The sequence below is a fragment of the Panthera onca genome, chromosome B4 (assembly GCF_046562875.1).
Source record: "Panthera onca isolate mPanOnc1 chromosome B4, mPanOnc1 haplotype 2, whole genome shotgun sequence".
NCBI lineage: Eukaryota > Metazoa > Chordata > Mammalia > Carnivora > Felidae > Panthera > Panthera onca.
Window position 1 is genome coordinate 88,987,412 of NC_138345.1, and position 26,142 is coordinate 89,013,553.

General features: G+C 40.2%; 1 protein-coding gene across 3 annotated transcripts in view; it reads left to right on the plus strand.

Moving 5' to 3' along the window:
* Positions 1 to 26,142, plus strand: part of SRGAP1 (SLIT-ROBO Rho GTPase activating protein 1) — a 282,606-nt gene that overhangs the window by 124,333 nt on the left and 132,131 nt on the right. For all 3 annotated transcript variants that reach the window (XM_078449732.2, XM_078449733.2, XM_078449734.2), the window contains exons 2-3: positions 14,203 to 14,398; positions 18,768 to 18,930. In XM_078449732.2, coding sequence (XP_078305858.1) covers positions 14,203 to 14,398; positions 18,768 to 18,930 — 359 coding nt within the window. The remainder of the gene's footprint in view (positions 1 to 14,202; positions 14,399 to 18,767; positions 18,931 to 26,142) is intronic.

The window sequence follows — 26,142 nt, forward strand, 5'->3', positions numbered from 1 at the left end:
TTCCAAGGAAAGTCATCTAGCAAACATGAACAAGATGCAGGGCCAAAGAGAGAGTCACTGCTGTCAGCAACCCCACGACAGTGCTATTTAACAGAGTCAGATTTAACAGAGGAAGTACACAGTGTGGGTAGAGACCTGGGGAGCAAAGGTTCAAGTAAAAGGCAATGTCTAGATTGTGGATGCATAACATCAGGGGAGAGGTGGAGAGAAGCTCACTGGTGCTGAGGATTTGGAGGAAGGACAGCATTTCACAACAGTGCACTGGCCTACTCATCTATCTGATCATATTTAAAAATCAGTGTCTTCCAGATAAGAGTAGCTATGTAAAAGAGTGGACGTGGCAGGGTGCCTGGGTGGCTCAGTCGGTTGAGCGACCGACTTCGGCTCTGGTCATGATCTCACAGTTTGTGGGTTCGAGCCCTGCGTCGGGCTCTGTGCTGACAGCTCGGAGCCTGGAGCCTGCTTCAGATTCTATGTCTCCCTCCCTCTCTGCCCTTCCCCCACTTGTGCGTGCGCTCGCTCGCGCTCTCTCTCTCTCTCTCTCTCTCTCTCTCTCTCTCTCACACACACACACACACACACACACACACACACACACAGAAATAAATAATCATTAAAAAATTTTGAGGGGCGCCTGGGTGGCTCAGTCGGTTAAGCGTCCGACTTCAGCTCAGGTCACGATCTCGCGGTCGGTGAGTTCGAGCCCTGCGTCGGGTTCTAGGCTGATGGCTCAGAGCCTGGAGCCTGCTTCCGATTCTGTGTCTCCCTCTCTCTCTGCCCCTCCCCAATTCATGCTCTGTCTCTCTCTGTCTCAAAAATAAATAAACGTTAAAAAAAAATTAAAAAAAATTTTTTTGAAAAAAGTGGACATGGCAGAGGTCATAAAGCTAATATTGTATTTGAGATCTTATAAAGAGGTATAAGGTTAGAAGATGCTAGGATTTTTACATTAGTATTTCTGAACTGCTTTTTAGTGTGAAGATGAAATGATAACAGTATCTTTTAAAAAGTGTACCTTTTCAAGGTAAATTATAAAATGGATGGGCCACAAAAGAGATAACAAAGGTAGAAGATAGGTATTTTGAATAATTTGTCATTTTAAGCTACTTTAATTTGAAAGTTATATCTAATTAAAGTGCAGTAGAAATGGGGCACCTGGGTGGCTCAGTCGGTTCAGCATCTGACTCTTGATTTGGGCTCAGGTCATGATCTCGCAGTTCATGAGTCTGAGCCCCACATCAGGCCCCAGGCATGGAGCCTGTTTGGGATCCTCTCTTTCCCTCTTTTTCTGCCCCTCCCCTGCTGATGCTTGGGTGCACACATACACACACACTGTCTCTCAAAATATAATAAACTTTCAAAAAGGTGAAGTAGAAGGCAACTCTGATCATATATGGTATTTATAAATCCTTCCATTCCGTATCAGTAGTCTATTGAATATAGTCGACACTGTTCTCCCTTGTCTAAATTAGCATAAAATAATTTTAAGAAATCTGTTGTCAGTAATTTGGCAGGAGATGTCATTTTCCAGTAATTTCATCAGTTAGGACATCGTCCTACAGCTATCTTTTCTAAAAGTGAATAATCAGCATTTGTTTCTAACTTATTAAACAAATTGAAACATTCGCTATAGTAAATGAATAGGAACTGAATAAAAAAAAGCATCCCTTACCTTTTTAGAGTGTTTCCTTTAAAATTCCCCTAATAACTGGCCCAGCCCCTGCTTACCTTATCCCCCCGCAAAATGGAACAGACTGCAATCCGTGTAATGCCCTGGACTCTCCAGGTAGTCTTATGCCTGTGCTTTTGTCCATAATACCCTTCCCCTCGCTGCTCCCAGCTCAGCACTTGCCTGTTTATCTGCTAACTCTGGTGTCCCCTCAGAGCTCTCCCCGATTTCCCTGGGCACTTTGTTGTTCCTTCCTGTGTGTTTTCACAGCACTTTTCTCGTGCTTCCGTTATAGGACTTAGTGCGCTGCATTGTAAATGATGATCGTTATAAAAATAACAGTTGCTTGTTTTCATGTTTGTAGACTTGGAGCTAGCCTGAGAGGCCCTGAGGGCACAAAGCAGTTTGGTTTATCTTAGTTTCCCCAGAGCTCAGCACCTGGCACACGCTTGGTTTGTCAGATGAGTAGTTAAAAGCATTTCTTTCCTCACTTGTTTGGACATTGTCGAGGTGAACATTGTTGATTTCAAGTTTTGCAGATTATGTGGGTAAAAGTTGGATATTTGTGCAGGACTAGAAATATTGTTTTATTGTAGAGTTTGGCTCCAATCTGAGGATAAAATAAAAGAATGTTATTTTTAATACATAGGTTGTCAATCAAGTTGGACATTTTCTTTGGTACTTTGAAGAGATAAAATAATGAAGAAAATTAATGTTTCTGACGTTTTAACAAGCTGATGTTCAGTATTTGCTTAGGCCTGAAAAATCTTGAAAAATAAATGTAAATAGATATGAATATATGTATTTTAATATGATCTCTTTTAAGGATTTTGTAGCCTAAACCCTCAAAGGCATTGATTCCATATTCCAGAACTGTGACTGTCAGTAAATGGAAAATGAATGTTGAGGAAGCATAAGTACTTGACCACGTTCTGCTTTCTTTTGTATCAGCTCCTGAACCAGAGTTGCAGTTCACTTTGGAGCCAGACGTTATTGGAGCTCTCACTTATTGAGCTGTAGTTAAATCAAAGATGGAAATTTGCCAATAGCGATCCATTCAAAGTCTCTAATAGAGACCTAAAGATAACTAAGTGAAATGATTAGGGTTTCCTTTGTCATTTTCCTAGACTAAGGTATTGTCTGTAGTAGAAGTAGACGTAGAAAATATCTTTAATTGAGAGATGAGATGTGTAGAACACGACAGTCCGTGGATTTAACGGGAGTCTTTTTCCACCGTTGACCAAATAGAACATGGTTAATGGGAAAGACCTTGTAGGGCTGGATGCCAGAAGGACCACATGGAGCAAATAAAGAAGGGGTAGTGATGGGACTATGGGTTGTGGGGAGAGGAAAATGGAAAACCATTTTATGATTTAGCAAAATGTGGGTCCTGGGTCCATATGTACATAACTAAGCCCTCTGATACCTTGTTATCTTTACTGAAGCAAACGTATATCAGAGATGGTTATTGAGCATCTGTTATGTGTTGTATGGAAATTTAGAGACATGATATTTGTATTAAAGGGATTTATAATCTGTATAGTTCAAAGCTTTACAATAATTTTAACATAGTACCAATTTCTAACAATTTACAACTTAAAAACAATTAAAAAACAGCAATAGTTGACCTAAATACATAATTTCCCATAAAGCCACAACATTCAGAAAATACCAGGGAGTTAGTCACTTAGCTAGTTTTTATAAAATATTTGAATTTTGTGGGGAAGAGGAAGTTCTTTTGGCTTTCTTGATTTAAGTAAGTATAGAAATGTAATCATTGCTTTTCTAAACGATGCTAGATACTTGGCAGTTAAACTTTATTTGCTACATTAAGTTGTATACATTATCTATATACATTCTTTCAGATTATCTAGAAGGCCAGGTCTGGATCACTTGGACTTGCTTCGTTTGATTATATACTATGTGTAATTGTTGAACGTTACCATTTTGTAGCATGCTGGAATTCAAGCTTTAGTACTTAATAATTGTAGACTTTGGACAAAATAACCTCTCTCTGCTTTGATATCCACATCTATGTAGTGGAGTCACTAAATAATAGGATTGTTGTCAGAATTAAATGAGCCAAACTGTTTCCAGTACCTTTCACAGAATCAGGAATTTAGTAGGAATTCAGTATTGTCTCATATTTACCATGTAAATAGTAAATTGCTTGGGAGGTTAAACTGTGCACTTTAAAATTGTCATTACTGCAATAAAGAGAAGAGCCTTAATTTGAAAAAGCCTCAATTTGGTACGCCTGACTGGCTCAGAGCATGCAACCTCATCTTGGGGTTGTGAGTTCGAGCCCCACGTTGAGTGTAGAGATTACTTTAAAATCTTGAAAAAAGAAAAGAAAAAGCCTCAATTTGCAAGTGATTCAGTACAAAAGATTAAACTACTTTAAATGTTTTTCATTCTTAAAACTTACTCCACAAAAATGTGTAGGCTTTTCTATTTACTCCATGAGGCTTCATGTTGAATTATATCAGGAAAGAAAGTCAACGTTTAGAAAATGCCTTGAACCTTTGAAAGATCACCAACACAGGCCATTCCAAAATGTAAATCCTTGTGCTTTCTACAGACCAGTGTTTTCCACACATGGTCTTTTTCTGGTAGTAAAAGTCAATCTAATACTGGCTGAAATGTGCTTGCTTAATTATGGAGAAGTTAATTAAATCTTACCTCTTCTGCATTCCAAATACAGGCACGATAGTGAATCATTTAGATCTGTACTTCCTTAAACTGGTGTTTCTTGCAGTATATTAAACAGCAATAATTGATCACCTTAATTTACTGCCTTTTATCCTGGCTAGCTGGCTTTCATCTGGGGGGAAAAAAGGTGCAAATTTGTTTTCCATACTTCACCTGAAGATGTTATCTAGGCCAAAATACAATGTTTAGCTTTCAAAAGCTATGAAAATGGATGCTTTTGTACTAAGCTTTTATTCTCAAATGATACTGACATTAATGTCCTTTCAAATGGAGATGTTGTGATGAAAACTTAAGAATGTAGATATGGCCTCTCTTTAAGTGTCAGAAATGTTGTGAAATTGACTTTACTTTTATATGCAAAACAATGAGGCATAACTGTACTGAGAGGAGTTTCTTACCTTGTTTTATTCCAAAAGGTTTTATCATAATTCTACTCCCCTCAAATTATTCTAACCATCTCTAGAGTTCTAGGATCAGGCCATGGTTTTCAGCTTAGAATGGAAGCAACCTGATGTCATATATGTCTGTGCTATTTAATTTGCTTAAATTGTTGGTGATATCCTAATTTAAAAGTAGGAAAAAGGGGCGCCTGGATAGTGTAGTCAGTTAAGCATCTGACTCTTGATTTCAGCTCAGATCATGATCTCACAGTTCATGAATTCAAGCCCCGCTTTGGGCTCCCCCCTGACAATGCAGAACCTGCTTGAGATTTTCCTTCTCTCCCTCCCTCTCTACCCCTTTTCTGCTCATGCTCTCTCAAACTAAATGAACTTAAAAAAAGAAAATAAGTTGAGGCACCTGGGTGGCTCAGTCGGTTGAGCGTCCAACTTCGGCTCTGGTCATGATCTCACAGTTCACAAGTTTGAGCCCCGTGTCTGGCTAAACAGCCAGCTCAGAGCCTGGAGCCTGCTTCCTATTCTGTGTCCCCTCCTCTCTCTGCCCCTCCTCTGCTCATGCTCTGTCTCTCTCTGTCTCTCAAAAATAAATAAATGTAATAAATAAATAAAAATAGGAAGTAGAAAAAGACTAGGTTTGGTCCAGCCACCCTAAACCTCCTTCCCTAGAACCTAACTCTTCTGGGCCACGATATCAAAAATAACATTTTTAGTTCAAGGAACTGTGTTTCCATCCCCCCAATTTGCACAGCCTTCCAAATTCTGCATGTTCTTTAAAGGCAGTGCAGGCCAGTGCCTGCCCTCTAAAGGGATCACTGATGATAACCCGTTAGTCCATGAACTTTCCTTTTCTGAAAGTCCTTTAGCCCTGTGTAGTCAGCATGATCAAATCTAGAACTTTTTTTATTTTTCATTACATATTTTATATGATACAGTGTTTTACAAGATGAGAAAGTCTTTTCTCTTTAAAGCCTTTCATCGGCTTTGAAAGGGGGGATATAACATCTATAATTAGTAGCCATTTTGCAGTTGAGGAAAGGTGAGTTCCAAGAGATAGTTACTCCTCCAAGGTCACACTTCTCACTGCAGCTAGTGTCTTGCTACTCTGTATTCTATCCTATATTTGCCTTATGCTTAAGTTTTGTCTTCTAATCAAGCCTGCTAATTCTTCAAAAGCCTCTTCTGATGAGACCTCCACATTTCAGATTCTACTTATGAGAAACTTGGTTGCTAATCTACTCATATCCTACAGGAGCTTTGGCCATATATGGCCAGTATATACCAGTATATGGTCATATACATGAACAGTATTTCTTTAAAAATTTTTTTAATGTTTATTTTTGAGAGAAGAGACAGAGCATGAGCGGGGGACAGAGAGAGAAGGAAATACAGAATATGAAGTAGGCTCTAGGCTCTGAGCTGTCAGCACAGAGCCCAACACAGGGCTTGAACCCACAAACCACGAGATCGTGACCTGAGCTGAAGACGGACGCTTAACCGACTGAGCTATCCAGGTGCCCTGAACCATATTTTTAATTTTAGATTTTTTTTTTAATTTTTTTAACGTTTTTTTATTTATTTTTGAGACAGAGAGAGACCGAGCATGAATGGGGGAGGGGCAGAGAGAGAGGGAGACACAGAATCGGAATCAGGCTCCAGGCTCTGAGCCGTCAGCACAGAGCCCGACGTGGGGCTCGAACTCACGGACCGCGAGATCGTGACCTGAGCTGAAGTCGGACGTTTAACTGACTGAGCCACCCAGGCGCCCCAATTTTAAATTTTTTAATAGTCGTTTTGAAAAGTGGAAAGAAACATGAACAGGTGAAGTTAATTTTAATAATGTCTTTTATGTAACCCAACGTCTAAATTTTTAAACTTCAACATTAGTAGTTATCAGTGAGACGTTTTACATTCTTTCTTTTTTCGTACTGAGATTTTGAAATCTGGGATTCCTGGGAGGCTCAGTTGGTTGAGTGTCTGACTCTTGATTTTGGCTCAGGTCATGATCCCAGGGTCGTGGGATCAAGCCCTGGGTTGGGCTCCACATTGAGCGTGGAGCCTGCTTGGGACTTTTCTCTCTCCCTCTGCCCCTCCCGCTCTAACACACACACACATGTGCAAGCTGTCTCTGAAAAAAAGAAAAAAAAAATCTTGCCTCTAGTTTACACTTACAGCATATCTCAGTTTGGGCTAGCCACATTGGAAGGGCTTAGTGTGACTAATGGCTACCTATCAGGCAGCTTAGCTCAAAAGGTTCTCTACAATGTGTTTGAAAATCAGCTTCTCCTTTCTGATAACAGATTAAATGGAAATTCTCATTAGTTCCACACCAGATGACAGAAATGAGGGATTCATAACTGATTAAAATAATAGGCTTAGGGGAGAACGTGGATACCATTCAATCTTGTGAGTGTTTTTATTGTTGTTAGTTCGTTTTGCCCAGAAATTCATAGTTCAGACAGGGAACCATACGGTTTACAAAGCCAGCTCTTATTTCGTGAAGTGTAGGATGCTTAGCATTTCACTTATTTAGTTATTTGTGTGGTTTTTCTGGAATGCACGTCTGATTATGTATCTCCCTTGTTCAGAATTGTTGAGTTCTTCTTCACTTGTGTCTCCTGGAGTTGCTCACTGGAAAGATTCACCTGGGCACATAATTAAAGTCCCCTCCATTCCAGGTCCTGCCAGACCAACAAGATAAAAATAGCCAGCTGAGCTCAGGGGACTGGACATGGTATTTTTAGTAAGCACCCCCAGTGGTTCTTGTCTTGAAACCAGTTTGGGAAACTGGCTATTAAGATATATAAAATCTTACTTCTTGTAAGTAAGATTCTTACTTCTTACTTCTTGTAAGTAAGCCATGGGGCTGCCCTAGGAACCTAACTGGACCCCCCTAGCCATCCTGGGTTGGGTTGCCGCAGCAGAGAGGCCCCGCGTGTGCGCGTGCTAGTCCTTGGGCCCGGAGGACCCTTCCCTCTGCCCATGTCAACAAGCTGCCAAGTCAGCCTCGGGATCACCTCCTCAGGGCCCACCCCTTTGCCCAACCGTGGAAACTTGTGCACACCTCCCCTTACTCCTTGACATTCATACGTTAAGGCCCTAAAGGTCAGCGGCTCTCACCATGTGCATTGCCTGTCTTCTCACAGGAGGGGGCTCCTGACTTTCAGTCTGTTACTTGTAGCCCCTGAAGGAGCCTTGCCCACGGGAATAGTCAGTGACCGTAACGAGGGCCTGCTGATGCGAGTCGTAGCATCGTCACCTGTTTCGTGGTGGTTTGCAGGCGGTGGTGTACCTGGCATTCCCATCTTCCCGTTTAATACTCACCGGTCTCTGGAGGTGGGACTGTTGTTTCACAAGGTGAAATTTGAGAGGTTAAGTGACTTGCCCCACGTCCAATGACTTGTGATTGATAATGCCGTAACTCCAGTCTGGGTCCATATTGATGTCACCTAATTTCCTTGCAGAGCGTAAGAGAAGCACAGGTCTTGGATTCAGGTTTCTGGTGAAATGGAGAAGTGACCTTTGTTTACTTTTGTGGATTTTTCTTTTTTGCTCCAAATTTCTAACTAAACAACATATTTCACCCGAGTTTGCAGCTGGTGTTTAATCAGCAGCTGCAAGGTTGTATGGATACTCACATGAACAGCGAGCCATGAGCAATCGACAGAACCTGTCAGAGTCCCATTGAGTTCTCTGAGACGTTCCGACCGCTCTCCCCTATCATTTGGGGGAAATACCTTATATCCATTGGGTGAAGGTACTGATAAAGCCTAACAGCCTTATTATCATAAGGAAAATCTGAGCAAACAAGACTATGAAAAAATTGAGATGGTTTGTGATAACTTAGAAATGTTGCTGGACGATTATGAGTGTTACACCCCATCCATCAATTCTGTGCACTAACCCTAGTCATTTAGTAACATACCAGAGAAGCAAGCCAGTCTCATAGACTCAGTCTTTCCACGAAATATGCATCAGCCTGTGGCCTCACACAAATTTATTTTAAGAATTAGGACTTCCTTTTTAGCAGAGCAATAGGAAGAAATGCCTCTGTTTCCTCCTTTCCGAGTCAATTCCATTTTCTTTAGTATTAGCGTATTTTTATAGCTTAGAGGAACTATTTCAATTCTTTTTACAAATTAATTGAGTAGTTTGAAAGCACACTTTTCTGTGTCTTGTTGTTGGATTATTAATGTTGGTTCCTTCTGTGGTAATGCTCTGGCAGGACAGAAATGAAATAAGAGTCGTTTTTTAAAACACAGCAAATGTTAGCCTTGTGAAAATGGCCATTATTATTATTTAGGAGGTCCTGACCCAGATTTAAATAATGACTGCTTAGAGCCTCCTCAGAGGTGGCATTTTTCTGCCTAAAAAAGATTGCAGTATTTCATGCAGTTGTTGGGGAGTCATGGTAATAAGTCCCTCCTGATGTTGTTAGGTAAATCTTTTCTATACCATTAGAAATTATAGCAATTAATAAGGTACCAGTGATCCTAGCCAGTTAGTTCATTTACTGTTCTGGCTTACAGAAGATGAAGTAAAAATACTGAAGCAAGAGCCACCATGAAAACATCATTTTAAAGTGGTTGCCCTTATGTTGTCAGATTTGATTAACTACCAGAAATTATTAGACATGGAAATACGAGGATTTATTTTGTTGCTATTACGATTATCATCATTCTTAGAAATGTCTCAGCAACTGAAATTTCATGAAATTGTGATGCAATAGTTTATCTTTCTCTTTTAAGTTTATTTATTTATTTTGAGATAGAGCAAGAGCATGAGCCGGGGAGAGAGGGAGGGAGAGGGGGAAGAAGGAGGCGAGGGAGAGGGAGAGAGAAGGAGAGAGAGGGAGGGAGAGGGAGAGGGGCAAAAAGGGGGGAGGGAGAGGGGGAGAGAAGTAAGGAGAGGGAGAGTGGGAGAGGAAAAGAATCTTAAGCAGGCTCCACACTCAGCACAGAGCCTGTCAGGGGGCTCAGTCCCACAACCCTGGGATCATGACCTGAGCCGGAATCAAGACTTGGACATTCAACTGACTCAGCCACCCAGGCGTCCCTGTCTTTTTTTATATAACAGCTATAAATCACCCATCATTTAACTCACCCACTAAATGTGTACAATTCACTGTTTTTCAGTACGTTCACAGCTTTGTAACCATCACCACAGTCACTTTTAGAACGTTTTCATCGTCCCAAAAAGAAACCCGCATACCCCTTAGCAATCCCCTCCCATTTCTCCCAACTCCTCCAGCCATAGTAACAACTCATCTGCTTTCTATGCATTACTCTGTTCTGGACATGTCATAATGCAGTTTCCCTTCATGACTAGTTTCATTCACTAAGGTTATATTTTCAAGGCTCATCTATGTTGTAGCGTGAATCGCTACTCCATTCCTTTGTATGGCTGAGTAACCTTCTATACCTAGACCACATTTTGTTCATCTGTTCAACAGCTGATGGACATGTAGGTTGTTCCACTTTTCAGCTAGTATAAACATTTGTATATAAGTTTCTGTGTTCTCATTTTTCTTGGGTATGTACCTAGGTAGGAGTGGGTTTGCTACATATGTGTTAACTCTGTGTTTAACCTTAGGAGGACCTGCCAGATTGTTTTCCAAAGTAGCTGTGCTGTTTTGCATTCCTCCCAGCAGTGAATGAGGGTTCTGTTTTCTCCACATCCTTGTCAACACTTATTATCTGTCTTTTTTATTATAACTATCCAAGCAGGTATGAAGTGGTGTTTGCCTCTTCTTGACAGCTGATGATGTTGAGCCACTTTTCATCTGCTACTGGCCGTTCGTAGATCATCTGTGGAGAAAATGTCTATTGAGATCCTTTGCCCATTTTAAAAATTGGATTATTTGTGTTTTTATTAATGACTTGTAAGAGTTCTTTATATATTCTAGATACAGGTTCCTTCTTAGATACATAATTTGCAAATATTTCTCCATTCTATGTGTTGTCCTCCCACTTTCTTAGTGGTTATAGCTGTATACCTTGTAATGTACGTATCCTTCAGGGCATTAAGTCTTGTAGGCTCTTCCATCGTCTGGGTCAGCTCCTCTTTCCATAGCTTCCTGGTGCGTTTTTCCGTTATAGCAGAGAGCATAATGTGTTCATACTATCAACTTAGGATCTGTATTTCCTACTGGAATGAGTTGTGTCTTAGAAATCCTCCTAACTCCAGTTAGACCCTGCCTAACACAAAATAGGAGCTTGATGAACTAAATTAAAATGGAGCTTGAATCTCAAAAAAAAAAAAAAAAAAAAAGGATCCAGATCAATACTAATATAAAAAAAAAATAATAGAAGGGGTTCTGAAAGATTGTCTTTAAAGCATCTGCAGGTGGGTAGGAAGCTGTAATCCCTCCTACAGAAATAAGACTCAAACTTTCTCTAGAAATCAGTCTTTAATGTGATACTTTCACTGGTTCCAGCCCTAATGATTCTTTGGTACCTCCAATGACAGCTACCTCCTATAGCCACCTGTGGTCCCATTGCAAGGATTGATATGGTATGGGGCACAGTGCATCAGTGGCTTCTTTGATATGTTCTGAGTAGTGGACCAAAATGTATAGGACTATTTTATTCATTTATTTAAAATTCTTTTAAATTCATCAGTGCCATGTAATGTTAGATCACATCTAGTGAGGTCACGTGAATAAAGCCATACCTCATGTACTGGGAAGTGACCTACTCTAACATTGTGCTACATTGTGGCTCGGGTATGGTGTAAGGAACCCAAAGGTTTTCCCTTTCTAATAAGACATGTCTTATGGTAGTACTTGTATATGATCTTTTTTTGTGATCTTTTCCTCATCTGTCTCCACCTTGTCTAAAGTAAAGAGGTAATCAAACAAATTCTCCTCCAGATTTTAGAGCGTATTTTATTTTTTCAAAACCATACCCTAGGTTCTGTCCCTTCACATTTTCCTTATTGAAAATGCTGCTAGTGTCCTGTTTTGAAGGGGAAATTACTGATGATACGAAATAACTGTTACTCCCAGCAAAAAGAGGATGAGGTTTTTAACTGTTTAAATACAGTCCTCCTTCTCAAAATTCCCTGGCTCTTGATTTTAAACCCTGAAAGAAGCAAGCAAGAGAAAAATCTAAGAATGGGGCTGAAGAAGGAACCCCTGAGAATATTTGTGTAGTTCTCTTGAGATCTGTACTCTCAGCCACTTTTCTTTCTTTTTATTTGGCACCAAAGCAGCTTAAAGGGGGGGGGGGGGGAACCCTAGTTGACAGCCTAAGATGATTGATTTATTTTCTCTTAGCACAGCAAGATGTGCTAAAATTACCAAATCTTAAAAAGGCTTACTGAGATTCCTGAATGAGAAATCCCCCCACCCTTGATTTCTTTTTTCTTCATGAGACAAAAATAGTTCTATATTTGTGGGGGAAAGAGCTTGGCAGACACAGTGATTATAATACTGTATTGAAAAACACTTACTTTGATTGACTAAAAAAAAGATGCTGTTCATGGTAGTTAAAAGCCTGTGATAATGTTTTCACTCTGGTGTTCACCACACTTCTATGAGATTAATAACAGGATCCTGCAATCTAGAGGTGGAGAAACCAAGGAAGGACACTTAAGAAATGCTCCCTGTGGGACACCTGGGTAGCCTAGTTGGTTAAGCATCAGACTCTTGATTTCAGCTCAGGTCACGGTCTCACAGTTTGTGAGTTCAAGCCCTGTGTCAGGCTCTGTGCTGATGGTGTAGAACCTGCTTGGGATTCCCTCCCTCCCTCTCTCTGCTTTCTCTCTCATAATAAAAAAGAAACTTAAAAAAAGAAAAAAAGAAATGCTTCCTGTGCTTTCCCAGTCCTCCCCCTAAAGCCTCGTTGCCTAGAACATGACATTATTGAGGGCCTTGTTTCATAGTTATTGTATCTTTTTTGCCAGGATAAAGTATTTAATCTCCTTAAACCTCAGTTTCTTCTTTGTAAAATGAGGATAATATTCGTACCTACTTTAATAGGGTGTATAATAGTGTTTGATTATTGGTAGCCATTATTGAATTGAGCAAGTTTCCTGACTCCCCATTCAGAACTTGACCGGCCTGCTGATTAAACTTGAGCTTGATTAAACATGGCCAAATGTATGTACACATATTGTGAGCTCAGTTTCTCACTGTTGAAGAAGGATGAATTAGAAAGGGATTGAGGAGGTGTTATTTGGACATTTCTTTCTTTCTTTCTTTCTTTCTTTCTTTCTTTCTTTCTTTTCTTTCTTTCTCTTTCTTTCTCTTTCTTTCTTTTCTTCCTTCCTTCCTTCCTTTCTGTCTGTCTGTCTGTCTGTCTTTCTGTCTGTCTTTTTCTCTCATCTTTACACCCAGTGTGTGGCTCAGACTCCCAACCCCATGATCAAGAGCTGCATGCTCCGCCAGCTGAGCCAGCCAGGCGCCCCGGACATATTTCTATATCCTACTACATTTATCTTTCCCAAAGAGAGGGCTTTTAGGGAATACTCACTGACTCTGGGAAAGATGAAATAAAGTTTTCCAGTATGAGTTGTCTTGTCTGGAGGTTAGCGCTGGGTCTCTCAGACAAAAGCAAGTCAGAGTTATTGCTGTATCTCATTTTCCAAAACACACAGGTTCCTTTGTTACAGTCATTGACCGATAGTTTTGCATGACACACGTTTGCTTTTGTGTGTGTGGTTTATTTCCCCTAAATCAGTAAAAGACTAACCTTCACCTTCCTAATGTATTAAAAATCATCAAAGGATTCTTTTCAGGATTATATGTGTCAATAGAACTGTTAGTTTGAACAGTGTGTAAAAACTGAAGGCCAAGTGAAGCGCCTTTGATGTTGGAACAGAATAATAAAGTGGAATCTGAGGATCCCATTTACGAACGGATTATTTGAATATAGAAATTATTTTTAGGCAGGGCATCCCTATAAACCCAGAAGCTGTGAGTTTCACAAACTAGAAATTCATGCACTAAATAAAAATTACCAGATGACAGTGTCTGTATGTGTCTACCAACTGGCACATATGTGGTGGTTCAGAAGTCTGGAAGGAATGATGCTCACATCTTTGCCATTCAAACTTGAAACGGATAGTTGAGGTAAAGCGCTGTCGAAAAAATTACAATGTACTTAGCTACCCAAAGATGTCACAGGTTACGAATTGTTATCTTAAAAGCCTTAATTTATTTGCCCTCATGACTCCATGCATGTTTGTGGCATTGAAGATGTAACCCATATTTGCACCCTCATTTATTACATTCTTTCCTGGGACTTGGCTCATTCTTTTAAAGGGTCAACAGATTATGTAAAGAACCGATCTGGACCCAGCAGTCTCCTAAAGGTCCGATACAGAGCTAAACATAAAATAGGATTTGTTACTTTTGTCTTGCACGTAACTGCACACCTCAGTAGTTTTCACAAAATCGCCAAATGGATTCTCTTCTTTCCTTAGAAATCCGAGCTCAGCTGGTAGAACAGCAAAAATGCCTGGAGCAGCAAACAGAGATGCGAGTTCAGCTTCTCCAGGACCTGCAGGATTTCTTCCGGAAAAAAGCTGAAATTGAGACGGAATATTCTCGGAACTTAGAGAAGTTAGCTGAAAGGTTCATGGCAAAAACAAGAAGCACCAAGGATCATCAGCAGTACAAGTAAGAGAGACTTGACTCAAATGCTTTTTTCCAAGGTGATAACCTGCTATCTTACCACCTTTCTTGGTTTTGGAATGTTCCATCTTTGGTGGATAAGCTGTTGATTGGCATATCCCCACGGATGAAAGCAACTCTCCGCATTTATAATTTGTGGCACCAGTGTATCGCATTTTTAAAGTGTTCTCTTGACATTTTTTTCTTTCCAGTAAATACATATTTGTGGATAACTTTATATATAGGAAGAAAAGGTGTGTGTTTATAAAATTCCTGCTTACAGAAAAGTGGGAGTTGGTCTCTACCCCAGGAAGATATTTCAGTGGGCACATTTACAACGGCTGCTTCTTCAAGCAAAGACCTCAAGATTTGTGTCGTGATTTTGTATGAAAATAAGCAATAAGGGCCGCTTACGTTTAGCTCCCCACACCTCAGTCGCATTTGTGATCACTACAGTTGAGACTGACTTAAAGGAAGCGTTTTTAGTAAACTGCTTAGGACCAAGTGTAATTAAACCTTGAATTAAGTGTACTTCATTTGTTTAAAAAATACCTACAGATTTTATGATAATGAAATTTACTCTGTAATTTAGCTCCTAGAGACAGAGAAAGAGCAGTAGGCAACTTTACGAGAGTATATAAGTACTGTGACAGCGTAAGTGCAGGATGCCATGGACAGACCCGATGGAAATCCATTTATAGTGGAGGTGGGGAAGGGAAGGCCAAAGAAAGATCCTGGCAGAAGTGATATGTAAGTGAAGACATGCAGGACTAGTTGGCAAATCGAGGGGACCAGAGCAAGGTGTTCCAGGCAAGGGGAACATCCTGTATCAGGGAGCAGAAGGGAAGGGGGCGTGGAGGGCAGTTTTGTCGAACAGAAGGAGTCCAGTGGGAGTGAGTAGTGAGGTGGTGAGCTCTGTGGCCACAGGTGTAAATTTCACCAGCTCCAGGAGGCCTGTAGGTCACACTGGACAGTTTGAACTTTGTCCTGAGTGCATGAGAAGCATTTGGAGAGTTTTAGTTAGAAGGGTGAACCAACTCACACCTCATTTTTAAATGATGACTAAGACCACGGATAGAACGGTGGACTGGAAGAAGCCATCGTAGAGGGAGGGAGACCACGTAGGGGGCGCTCACAGTAATGGCGTGAGCTAGCAATGCGGCAGGGAGAAAGAAATAGGCTTTTGTCTCGGAGATATTTAAAAGGGAGCACAGTCTGTCTTTCCTGGAAAAATAGTAGACTAGGCAATCTGAAAAGTATTTCTGCTGTAAAACTCCCAGAAATGCTGATTAAAATATAATGGGCATCACTGTAAATGTGTAACTGAACTCATAGGGAAGGAAGGGAAATTTCCAGGGGCCAAAAAAGGAAGAGGGGACTCTAAACTCAAGGGGACAGTTATAGCTGCCCTTAAGTCCCATGTGGGGCAGAGGATGAAGCATGTGCAAGGTAGAGAGGTGGAATGGAAGACCTCCCATCACCAACCCTATCGTATTGCCCCCAGCCTAAAATCCGGACCAGCAGAACTATCTCTGTACATTGGTAAAAGAGAAAATCTCCTATCCCCTTGCAGAAACACGGAGTGCAGTCTGCTCAGGCTGAGCTCCAGACTGGAGGGGGATGTAGAGAAGCCTCTCTTTGTCTTCACTGTTGGCTTTGCAGCACAATCTTGATAGGGAATGCTTTTATTTTTTAAAATTTTTTAATATTTTTGATGGCTAACCTCTAGTGTTGGCCCAGTGTAGAAATAAATCTTAGGATTCCCAGGGTGGACAAATGTCAAATGTACTTGACCGAGACTAGAGTTGGAAAGGAGGCTGGAGCCAGTACTGAATTCACATGTATAGTAACTGTCCCTTTGTAAAGTGATTACAAATAAGAAGACAGCCCATTCATCCATTCAGTAAATATTTTTGAATGTCTTCTGTGTTCCGCACTTGGTAATCGGTTGTGAACTGAAAACCTGTATGGGCCCATGCGCCTCAGTCTGATCTCTTAGTGGTTCAGCTGCCCCTTTTTTCTTTCTCTTGGTTTGTTCAGATGGTTTTTTATCAAGGTAAACAGTGTGGAATTTTCTTTGACTTGAGCTTATTGAATTTGGGACTGAAGATAAGTCTACAGAAGGGCCAAACCAGGAGTAGGAAGAAAATCAAAGACTTTATGAAAGCCTTGGACAGACCTGGCTTGAATACTGGCTTTCCTGTGTGACTTTGGTCAGGTTGTTTAACCTTTCTGAACCTTGGCTTCCTAACTTGTGAAATGAGATTTTATGAACATTAAATGAGAAACATGACGAAGTCCTTGATGAGATTGATAGCCCTCATGAGTTATGCACTCAGTGTCCCTTCTCCTCCTCACTAAACAAATGTTAAATCTTTGGCAGTTCTCAGCTTTGGGATGCTCACTGTGTAGAATAGCCCTTCACTTAAATTTACCACTGACAGATGACCAAGGCTTATTAGATCAGCCTTCTTGAACTCAAAGACTCTGATACTAGTTATGGTCTTCAGAAAATCAGCATGCCTCACTAAGCTTCACCTCTCTCACTGATGAGTGGATACAAAGAATTTCTGCCTTAAATTGTAGTGGTAAGGATTACGTAGAATTAATGTGTGTAAAATCTTTAGACCAGCCTCTAGATAAAAATAGCTAACTTTGTATAGCACTTACTATGGATCTAAGGCATTATAGTAAGCATTAAAAGCCAAATATTAACTGAAATTATCCCCATAATAATCTTACAAGTACTGTTATTTTACCCACTCTACAAATGAAGTTACAGAGGTGTAGAGAAGTTTAGATAATTTGGCCAAGATCACATAGCTAGTAAGTAGTTCTGGGACTTGAACTTGGACAGTATAGATCCATATTCGATGCTCTTATGTAGTATTTCTTATAGGAGGTGCTCAGTAAAGGCCAGCTGCTATTATTGTTATTGTATATTATTGTCACTTACTATTAAGGCAATAATATATGTTTATTCAGTGAGTGAAATAACATTTATTTAATGCTTACCTGGGCAGGGCACTCAGGATGCAAAAATGTAGGAAACATTCTCAAAGTAGGAAATGTTCTCAGAGAATTTATGGGTTACTTCAGCATAAAGGATATACATAAAAGTTAATATATTAATGTAACGTATACCTCTTAGGCTGACTAGATAGAGAATGTCAGTAGAAGGGCTCCTGTTGTCTGCCATAGAAGCAATGCCCCTTGCTTGATGGCTTTGATTTAAAAAAAAAAAAAAAGGTTCTCTAGGTTGGGGGTGTAATTCTAGTGTGGCAGGAAGCTTTTCTAGTTGGTACCGATGCTAGGGCCCTAGAACAGAGGATTTTCCCCCTACAACTGTTCCTACTTCCGTCTGAGACTTCCCCTTCCTTCCAGAGAGGATTTTGATTTGATTCAGTGTCAAATCTTGAATTGGAGGAACTTAGAGGCGGAAAGAATTGACTTTATGATTTCTTTCCTAATTTAATGAATATTCAGAGTCATAAGTGAGTGTGAATAAGATAACATGTCCATTACAAATGGCACCAGTGCCCCTGAGTGGGATAAGCATTCTTGTGCCTTTTTTGTCATTTTTCAGTTAGACTTAAAAAAGAAAGGAAGAAAGAAAAGCAACGTCCTTTTTTTCAAGGCCAGTTGGTTACTGTTTTGTTTGGAGGTTTCCTTTAAGATTTTTTTTACAAGTCATATTTTGTGGTTTATAGTCACGTTTAGCTTTATTCTCTAGAATAAAACAAGGTGTAGTTACAAATCTGAACTAGTTTAATGACAGGTCACAAGGCAGTAAACCTCTTGGTTCTATTCACGGGCCTTCAGACAATGCTATAAAGCTGTGATTCCCAGGAACACTTCTTGGGAAGCTGGAGTTTATAGATCAGGGGATTAATAACTAATCCTCAAACGGATGTCCCATGGAAAGCGTACCTAGCCAGCTCTCTTTTCCAGCAGCAGACTGAACATTCAAGGCAGACTTTGTAAGCAGTGGCAAACCACAGTCTGTCTGTGAGACAGTAGTCAATAGATTTTTATGTAAATATCAACTACTTTCTTCAATGGGGTGTTTAAGGCTGAAAGCCTGCCTGAGTACTGTGTGTATTAGGGTCCCTGGCCCTTGTCAGGAGTGTGGGTTTTGACTGGTGTTCTGGTCCAAGGTTTTCTTTCCAAGCCTAGGCAATTGCTGGCTTTCTGCCATCACGGCCTGGAAGGCTGATACGCTGGCTCTTGAGTAGCCGCTATGAGCAATGCCCGGAGTAGGAAGAATAGCGACAATACCCATCTGTTGGGGCTCCTGGTTTGCCTTGCTGACTTCCCTCAGCTGGTTGGGGCAGCTTTGAAATTGATGGTAATTCTGTTTTTCTTCACTTCTCAGGAAAGACCAGAACTTGTTGTCTCCAGTGAACTGCTGGTATTTGCTTCTGAACCAAGTGAGACGAGAAAGCAAAGACCATGCCACTTTGAGTGACATCTATCTGAACAACGTGATTATGCGATTCATGCAGATAAGTGAGGATTCCACCAGGATGTTTAAAAAGGTACATTCCGTCACTCCTGCCGTAATGTGCTTTCTCGTGAGCGCGACTGAGAAGGAGTCTAGTGTCTTCATTACTTCATGGTACTCTGTTAAGTTTTAGCTACAAAAATAAAAGAAAGAATATTTTAAAGACACAGAACCAAAAGTTTAACCTGAGCAGGCCTGCTTGTCAAGTTGTAAATCACTGAATCTGTGACCTGAACGATGTGAGCAAAATTTTGAAATGAGATGTACGTGTAGACTGTACCTCTGTCCTTAGGAACGCATTGCCTGCAGTTAGGAAAAAATAGACCAGAAAGGACAAGCCTTCAATTCTGTGTTTTGGGCTCACACATGATCAGACACTTGTGAAGAACAAGATAACCAGATGTGCTGCTCTCTTGGAAAAATGTTACTGTGATTTTTTTTTTTTTTTTCTTGCTCTCACCAGACTAGCAGCCGAGGCTGTGAGAGGGTGACAATGAAGAAAATTCCACTGGGCACAAAAAATTCAGTCTCTTACATGCCAGAGAGCTTCCTCCTTCCCAAATCCATTTTAAAAATAGGAGCTGGGCTTTTAAACCTTCTTATCGTTGTTACTACTCTCAGCCAGCTCTCGGTAATTTTATTTTCGTTGAGAACAATAACAAAATTGGACCATATCCTGTGTAGAGAACGCAGCTACTCTCCCAATGAGAGTAGATTTTAGTGTTTATATTTATAGGACATCAGTTCTCCCCATCTCTCCTCAGCTTTGTGCTAGTGGTATTTGCTGCCTATACCAATATCTGTACTCTATTTGGCAAGCATTAGTTTCAGAAAGTGGGGGAAAAGAACCCCCTTGTTGATTAATGACATATTTATGTTTCAAAGGGACCCTTGAAAACAAAGATGTAGTGTTAGGCAGGCCAGCTGGAAAACCTCTTAGCCATGTTTGATGTATCCACATTAGGTTCTATTTCTGACCTAGAAATGGAATTTAGTGGACCCTGGGTCCTCTTCTGCTCTGTGAAATAGGGGGAAGAAAATGTTTCAAACAAAGGATCTTAAAAAAAATCTTGGAAGAACATATTAAGAAGAGAACAGGGAGAGAAATACCCAATGTGTCTTAAAAAAAAAAAAAAATAGAGATCTGAAAAATAGTTTAGATGGAGCCATGAAAGTAAAATAATTTTCTCAGATGTCAGCCGTTTCAGCCGAAGCCTCATTTAGTTCACTGGCTTGTTTTTGTTTTGGTTTGTTTTGGTTTGGTTTTTTTGAGCATCTTCTCTGGGGAGGAGATGGTGTTAGGTCTTGGAAAGGCTGCATAGAGGAAGAAAAAACAGTCCTCCTGCTCAAGAAGGTCCCATTCTATCCCGATTTAGATGGTGCTGTATGATGTTTCCAGTGACAGGAAGGCTGGCAACCATTCAGCTAGGGTGTCTGGGGCCAGCACCCCAGCTGAATTCATTTATCTGTCTATTTGACAAAATATCTTTAAAAGGCCTAAGGAAGCAGAGTTAAAAGACACATCCCTGCCTGCGTGGAACTCATTACAGTAATTAACAGTCACCCCGCTAGAGGGACGCACAACCTGCTGTGAGAGCTTGAAGCTGGAGATCTTCACCTTACTGGGGGGTCAGGAAATTCTCCACAGAGGAGGGAGTACTTGGAGTGAGACCTGTTGGGGAAGGAGGTGTCCATCGAGCAGGCAAAGACAGCTGTCCCACGGAAAGCAGTCACGTGACATGTTCAGGGAAAGGAAAGAGTTCGATGTCACTGGGCCGGGTTGTAGGTAACTGTTAACTGTCGTTACTATTACAGGTATCCAGTGCTGCCTTTCTCAACCAAATGTAGCACACTACCCACCCCACCTTTCCATGCATATTATTACTAGAGAAAGAAAGTACAAGAGGCAGAGAGCAAAAGGGAGAGATTGGAACTTACTGAGAAGCCAGATCAGCCCCCTGGGACACATTTGTCAGCTAAAGGAACAGGAAGCTTAAACCCTACCTATCAAGTCCAGAGAACTTTAGGTCCCTTTAGATTAGAAAGCAAGACTAGTCTTTTCTGCCCCCTCCCCCACCTGTTTTTTCTTTTTTGATTATCAAACCTTTCTCTTCGGTCCAGCTCTTCTTCCATTATTGTGGTGCCAGAAGCATATTTTCTATCAGAATGGAAAGAAATCATCAGAGCCAGCCTGAAGTGACCTTTAGAACTATTATGGCGTCCTTAGTGAGCACAATGCTTGTCTTTCTTGGGAGAAGATTTTGAGACTTCTTCATTTTTCAAAAATACCCCCAAGTCTGTATGGGGATCCCGAGAGATACCGGGTGCCTGACAGGTTCAGCCTCTTACAAAGCTGTATTGTATTCAGTTTAGCCAGTGGTAGAAAATCCTTGTACCCAGACTGTTCTGTCAAATAGAGCTGGGAGCAGGTAATTCTAGGAATGTTTTTGTGCCCAAGTGAACATAATAATCAGGAAGACACTTATAAGAATATCTAATTCCGTACATGGGTATAGGCAACAACTTTAAAACTTAAATTTTAGTCACATCAGAACCAGTAATAGTTTTCTACAGGTAGAAGAAGTGAAGCTTTTTTAAAACAACAGTACCAAATTATTCAAATATTGATTATTTAGATTTAGGCCTTAGAACTATAAATGAATCCTGTTGGTGAGAATAACAGTGATTCATCTTTTAGGCTCTGAAATCTGGTATTTTGGGTATGAGTCTTGGCTTTGTCACGGTCGGTAGCTGTGTGGACTTGGGAATAATTGTAAACCTTTTAGGCCTCACTTTCTGCATCTGTAAAGTCAATATGTAACATTTTATTTTAGATAATTGTATGGAGGATTCGTGAGTCATCCATGAAAAGCCACTTAGCCCAGTTGTCTGGACTTAAGAAGTCCTAGGTAATTTTTAGCTATTATCTTTATTATTGTCTGTATTGTAAACACTTACTCTGTACCGTTGTACTAAATGTTTCCTCAAACCAGTATACTAAGTATGTCCTTATTTAAGGAGAGTATATGACACAACTGTGATAAACACATCCAAACCATTGCATTGGCATATCACTTATTATGAAGTTCTAAACCGTATTTGTAAGCACACTCCGGGGAAACGTCTACCCAGTGTCCTTGCTTGTAGTCACATTAAAATTTTGGTTCTCACATTTCAACGGTTAGTGGGAAATCAGGGAATAACCCAAGGAATACCTGTGTCAGCCAACTCCTCCCTCCCCCGTGCCTCTGAGGTCCCTCACAGCTATTTCACATGGAAAGTCATAACTTTGAGGCTTCACTGATTTCTTCATTCATTCATTCAACAATAAAAAGTACTCAATTCCAGACCCTCTGCTAGATATGGACAGGGTAGGACTCTGCTTTTACTCTGTGAGCTTCTGCTTTACCTAGGTCAGGAATTGGAGCCTCCTCGTACACATGGGTTTGTTTCATTATCAGCCCTTATTTCTTTACCAAAGAACAAGAGGTGGTCAGGTATTTCTTGCCCCGTTCTGGAGCTCTGCCTCCCGAAGTGATTGAGACCTTGCCTTCTTCTTGCCATTATTCGTGCCGAAAGAGAGTGTCCTGCATCGGGCTTCGGGCTGCAGCCAGAAAATGTGCAGTTCATATGCTACACATAAAAATGTAATTAACGTCAGCAGTCATAATTTCAGGAAACAACAAAGCCAGCTTGCAGCAATCACTTTATTTAAGTACCTTATCACATGATCTAATTTCCCAATTTTAACAATGTTAATAGAAGTGTGTCGTTTAGAGGGAGCACAGCAAAATGGTAGCAGTTACATAATGCTGAATTATCTTTGTGTGTTTTAAATTATCTTCAAGGCTATCATTTCCCCATGGATTATTTTCAGATTATTAATGTTTTTATCCTCCCTTGCTTTGCATAAATATGCATTCAGGTTTGTTTATTTCTTCACCAATAAATGATATTCGTACACTACCACTTAGGGAACTTTGTGCACCGAGCATGGTGCTCGGTGTTTTTCACACATTAGCTCATGCATCCTTGCAGCTGCCCAGTTAACAGGTATTATAATCCACATTTCAGGGAGGAGGAAATAAAACACTCAGAGACATAAATTGCACAGCCAGGCTAGCGGAGACGTATTTTGTCTTTGCCTGTATGTCTTAGCTCATAGTTACAATGAGTCTGTTGGTGTTCTTCCGTGGTAACTGGAGATGTTACTCGTTGCATAGGTCAGACACTTCTTAGAATGGGACATTGTGGTCTTGGCTCTCTCCATTTCTTCTGAAAATCCTGAAGAATGACAATTCTGGATGAGGCAGCAAAATCTGTCAGTCATCCAGCTATAGGTGGGGATTCAAAGCAGCAGAGACTAGTCGGAGGCCACTGAGAATTACTCCACTTTGGCATAAATGCCAGAGGTTATCAGATTCAGACTGGGAATTATCCCAGTTTTGATATTATTGATTGTGTGGCCCAATCTGAAAGGAATCAGAAAAATTTCACATTCTTAGTGAAATTTGGAATCATTTTTGTTTGTGATTAAGGCCAGTCATACTCTACTTACATACCCCAGCATGAAAAGAGAGAAAACAAAATCATTTCTTAGGAGAAATACATGTGTTTTCATTTAGACCATTGAAAACATTCAGAGGCTTTAATGTAAATTAAGAAAAGATACTAGTCTACTACAGATCTCTAACGCTCTAACCTTGTTTTAAAAAATCTGAAAACAACCAATCTATGGAAGAGAAAGAATCTATTTCTTTTTGAATATAAAAATACATATTCATTGTAAAAATTCAGAAAACATTAAAAAACAGAACTAATTCTCCATGTGAACACCACCTGTGGTTAGTATCTTGGGCTGTATCTTTTCAGTATTTGTATGTATAAACATATTTATGTAATATACAAACATACATAAATGTTATTTTACAAAATTGAGATTTTGTTGCCTGTAGCTTGTGAACCTGCCCTTTTCATGTAAAAGTTGTTAGCATTTCCCATGTGTGGAAATAATCTTTTAAAACAGGATACTTCGTGCCCACATCGTGTTTTCACCATCTGCGTGGACATGTTCTTTTCCTGTTGTTGGACATTTAAAGCTTTCACGCATCTATTTTTTCCTTATGCTATATTCCTTGAAGTAGAATGATTAGGTCAGAGGATGGTATTAGAATGTCATGCTTTGGGTGAAATTTTTATCTTTTGCCTTTCTGGAGTAAAGATGGTCATGGTTGTGATTTACCAATGAGTAATTCATTTTCTGAAAAATAAATTTCCTATTTTATTAACAGAGAGCCACCACATGTAATTTAGTATGCTGATGCAATAGTAGTAAATAATATAACAAGAGGAACTTTTTCCAGAGCCTTTCAGTGCAGTGTAGCAGAAGAATTAAATGGTATGCTGGTGGCATCAGGGGACAGTTTAATTATTGATGGGACCTGGATAAATAAGTAGAATAGTTCAAGCTAACACTACTATCTGGTTCTCTTGAGTTTTACTGACCCTATGGCTAGCTGATTTTTCTGGAAATAAGTCAACATTAAACCCTTTTCAATGATGCGATTTTCTGAAATATTTTAGAAAATGCTTTGGATTTGTATTTATAAGTTGCTGATCAGTGTGGCTAGCGCTGAATAAATAGCGGTTGTTGGTACTGCTGTTACTGATGTTTTGCCTTAATTACTTGGTGACAAAAGGACATGTGTCCTGGCTGTAAACTTAGCAGGTGAGTTACTAGATAAGAGTATTCACCGTCAGTTCAGAAGCCGAGGACACTAACCAAGTGTAGATGTGTGTCTCCTTGGAAAATGATGTAATTAGAAACCTGATGGGAGCTAAGTTGGGACATTTTGTCATGCAGCATGGTGCGGTGGTACTGACACTCTCATGTTAGCGTTTGAACCCATCATTACATTCAAAACAGTTGTTGACAACACTTGAAACGTTTTCGTGGTTAAAAAAACTGGGTGGCTCAGTTGGTTGAGCACGCGGCTCTGGATCTCAGGATTGTGAGTTCGAGCTCCACATAGGATGTAGAGATTACTTCAAACTTTAAAAAAAAAAAACAACTTAAATGGAAGTGTGTGAACCAAAATTATTTTAAATGAACATCTCGGGGTGCCTGGGTGGCTCAGTCAGTTAAGCGGCCGACTTCGGCTCAGGTCATGATCTCGCGGTCCGTGAGTTCGAGCCCCGCATCGGGCTCTGTGCTGACGGCTCAGAGCCTGGAGCCTGTTTCAGATTCTGTGTCTCCCTCTCTTGGACCCTCCCCCGTTCATGCTCTGTCTCTCTCTGTCTCAAAAATAAATAAACGTTAAGAAAAAAAAATTTAAATGGACATCTCTAAGTTACTTTTTTTCCCTTCTGTTTGCTTATCTGTGATTTCTGATTTTTGTACGATGAACATATTTTGTAAGACACAGAAGAAGAGAATTATTTATTATAAACTAAAACCTTAAAGAAACTTGGCCCAGAGTATACCAGTGTCCATAGTAAAAAAAAAAAAAAGGGGGGGGGGGGACTACAAACAGTAACTAATTCTGCTCCAAATGCTGTTTGTTAATGGAGAATTGGCCTGTGCTCCAGGTACACTTGAAAGCTGTGCTTTGAACATATAAAATTCAGATGGTTAAGATGAAAAGACATGAACTCAGGGAATTTCTGAGCAAGATAGCAGCTTGCACATGGGCTCTAAGTGTCTTACCTGCCAAGTTATCTTTGAAATGACTAATCAAATATATAAAGAGGAAAAACTGGAACAATCCTTTTAACTTCAGGCAGATCTCATTACTCCTTTCCTCACTCTCTCATCTCCCATGTTACTCTGAGTTAAAGTCTACACCCCCACCTCTTTTCTCTTGCTATATTTTTCTCTGTAGCACTTCTCTCTTTCTGACATATTCTATATTTACTTAATATGTATTCATTTTGTTTCCCCTCAGTTAAAATTTAAAAAAATCTTTTTAATGTTTATTAATTTTTGAGACAGAGTGTGAGTGGGGGAGAGGCAGGGAGGGGGGCGCAGAGGAAAACAAGAATCTGAAGCAGGCTCTAAGCTGTCAGCACAGAGCCCGATGCAGGACTTGAACTCACGACCTGAATCAAAGTTGGGCGCTTAACCAACTGAGCCACCCAGGCACCCCTCCCCTCAATTTAAATGTAAGTTCCTGAGGGAAGTGTCCTTGTATCATTCATTGAAATACTAATACGTACTAGATGCTCAGTTAATATTTATTGAGTGAGT